This window comes from Anneissia japonica, unplaced genomic scaffold (genome assembly GCF_011630105.1).
Source record: "Anneissia japonica isolate Jap-2015-1 unplaced genomic scaffold, ASM1163010v1 scaffold2203_len1700_cov88, whole genome shotgun sequence".
Classification (NCBI taxonomy): Eukaryota; Metazoa; Echinodermata; class Crinoidea; order Comatulida; family Comatulidae; genus Anneissia; species Anneissia japonica.
Genome location: NW_022692453.1, coordinates 140 through 1,700, shown reverse-complemented (window position 1 = coordinate 1,700; position 1,561 = coordinate 140). Strand labels below are relative to the sequence as shown.

Below are 1,561 nucleotides of genomic sequence, written 5' to 3'. Positions count from 1 at the left end.
GGGCCATTTTTATCTACAGTGGTATACTACTGTTCAATATAAATTTCTTTTTTTGAAAAGTTTGTAAAATAAGAACAAAATAAGAACATTTTGAGCCTGAAATCAGGCAAAAAATAAGAACACTGAGCCCGGGTAAAATTTTACTGGTTCTTATAAAAAAAAAATGTATTCAAAATCAGTTATCACGAAATTATGAGTATGAACGAATTTGATTTACAAAAAAATGAGTTCAATTTAATACTTACAAACACTTTAAAGGTTGTATAAAAACCCTAAAGGCAATATATTAAATTACAGAAAACTACAGTAATACTATATTAAAAGTGCTCCCTGATGGCAACGTAAGAACAAGTCATTAGTTTATTAGATATTTAAAAAAAAAAAAAGATTTTGCAAAATATCTGCAACTTATGTGTATTATTGAATTTGTTTTACAAATATGTGTAATAAAATGAACACATTTGCATGTTGGAGAGACAACAGTAGCTTAGTTTTACAGTTACAGATTTAGTTACAAAATTTAATTTTAATCCCCCTCAAGATAATATATTGAATTCCCTTTACTTGTTGAAGTATTCATATGTTATCCCGAAATAATGTGTATTATTGAAATTGAGATTAATAAAAGTAACGCCTATAAACTGTAGGCAATGACAAAACAGTAATCTCTCAATATATTTTTTAAATTAATAATTCAATTATATATTATCCCAAAGCACGTGGTTTTTTTTAAATTACAATCATATACCGTTGTATAATTATTGTTAATAATTATATATAGTAATATACAATAATCATATTGGATGTGACTGGAAAAAAAACACTAAAATACAACTAGGCAAAAAATCATACTCTTTTGTTCAAATGGTGGCTCTGAAAAGAGCCGTTTGGTTTGATATAGAAGAACTGCTTATCCACCGAATCCGTACAGGGTTCGGCCTTGTCTTTTCAAAGCGTAGACGACATCCATGGCGGTGACGGTCTTTCTCTTAGCATGCTCGGTGTATGTGACAGCATCACGGATGACATTCTCAAGAAATACTTTCAATACACCACGGGTCTCTTCGTAGATGAGACCAGATATACGCTTAACACCACCACGACGAGCAAGACGACGGATAGCTGGTTTTGTGATACCCTGAATGTTATCACGCAACACCTTACGATGACGCTTAGCGCCTCCTTTACCAAGCCCTTTTCCTCCTTTACCACGTCCAGACATGTTGATTACTTTTAATTTTCGAAGTTCGATTCGAAGTGTGATGTTAGCTAGAATTCGCTAAATAGATATAGTCTGTATACGGACGTAATATGAATATCAAGTATTGTTTGCCAAGTCATGCACTGACCTTGGGCTTTTGAGTTGAATAGCGGGAGTTTTTAAAGCTCTGTGCCAAGTTCTCAAATTCTAGACAAATATTTGCTTTTGTTTTGGACCTTTTTATTTTAAGTGGGAAACATTTTGAAATTTAATACAAATCAAAGGAAATGCCTGACTATCATTATGTGTCCTTTAATGTGTCGAAACTACAGTTTCATGTTTCAATTAACTTCTCCATTT

The 1,561-nt window shown here is 32.0% G+C and overlaps 1 protein-coding gene across 1 annotated transcript; it reads right to left on the bottom strand.

Moving 5' to 3' along the window:
- Positions 1-336: 336 nt before the first annotated feature.
- Positions 337-1,244, bottom strand: LOC117100305 (histone H4). The gene has a single exon (XM_033239953.1). The coding sequence runs from the start codon at positions 1,220-1,222 to the stop codon at positions 911-913; it is 312 nt and encodes a 103-aa protein (XP_033095844.1). The 5' UTR covers positions 1,223-1,244; the 3' UTR covers positions 337-910.
- Positions 1,245-1,561: the final 317 nt, after the last annotated feature.

Bases quoted from the DNA above. Each gene is read 5' to 3' on its own strand.
- LOC117100305 (XM_033239953.1), bottom strand. From the start codon at position 1,222: ATGTCTGGACGTGGTAAAGGAGGAAAAGGGCTTGGTAAAGGAGGCGCT.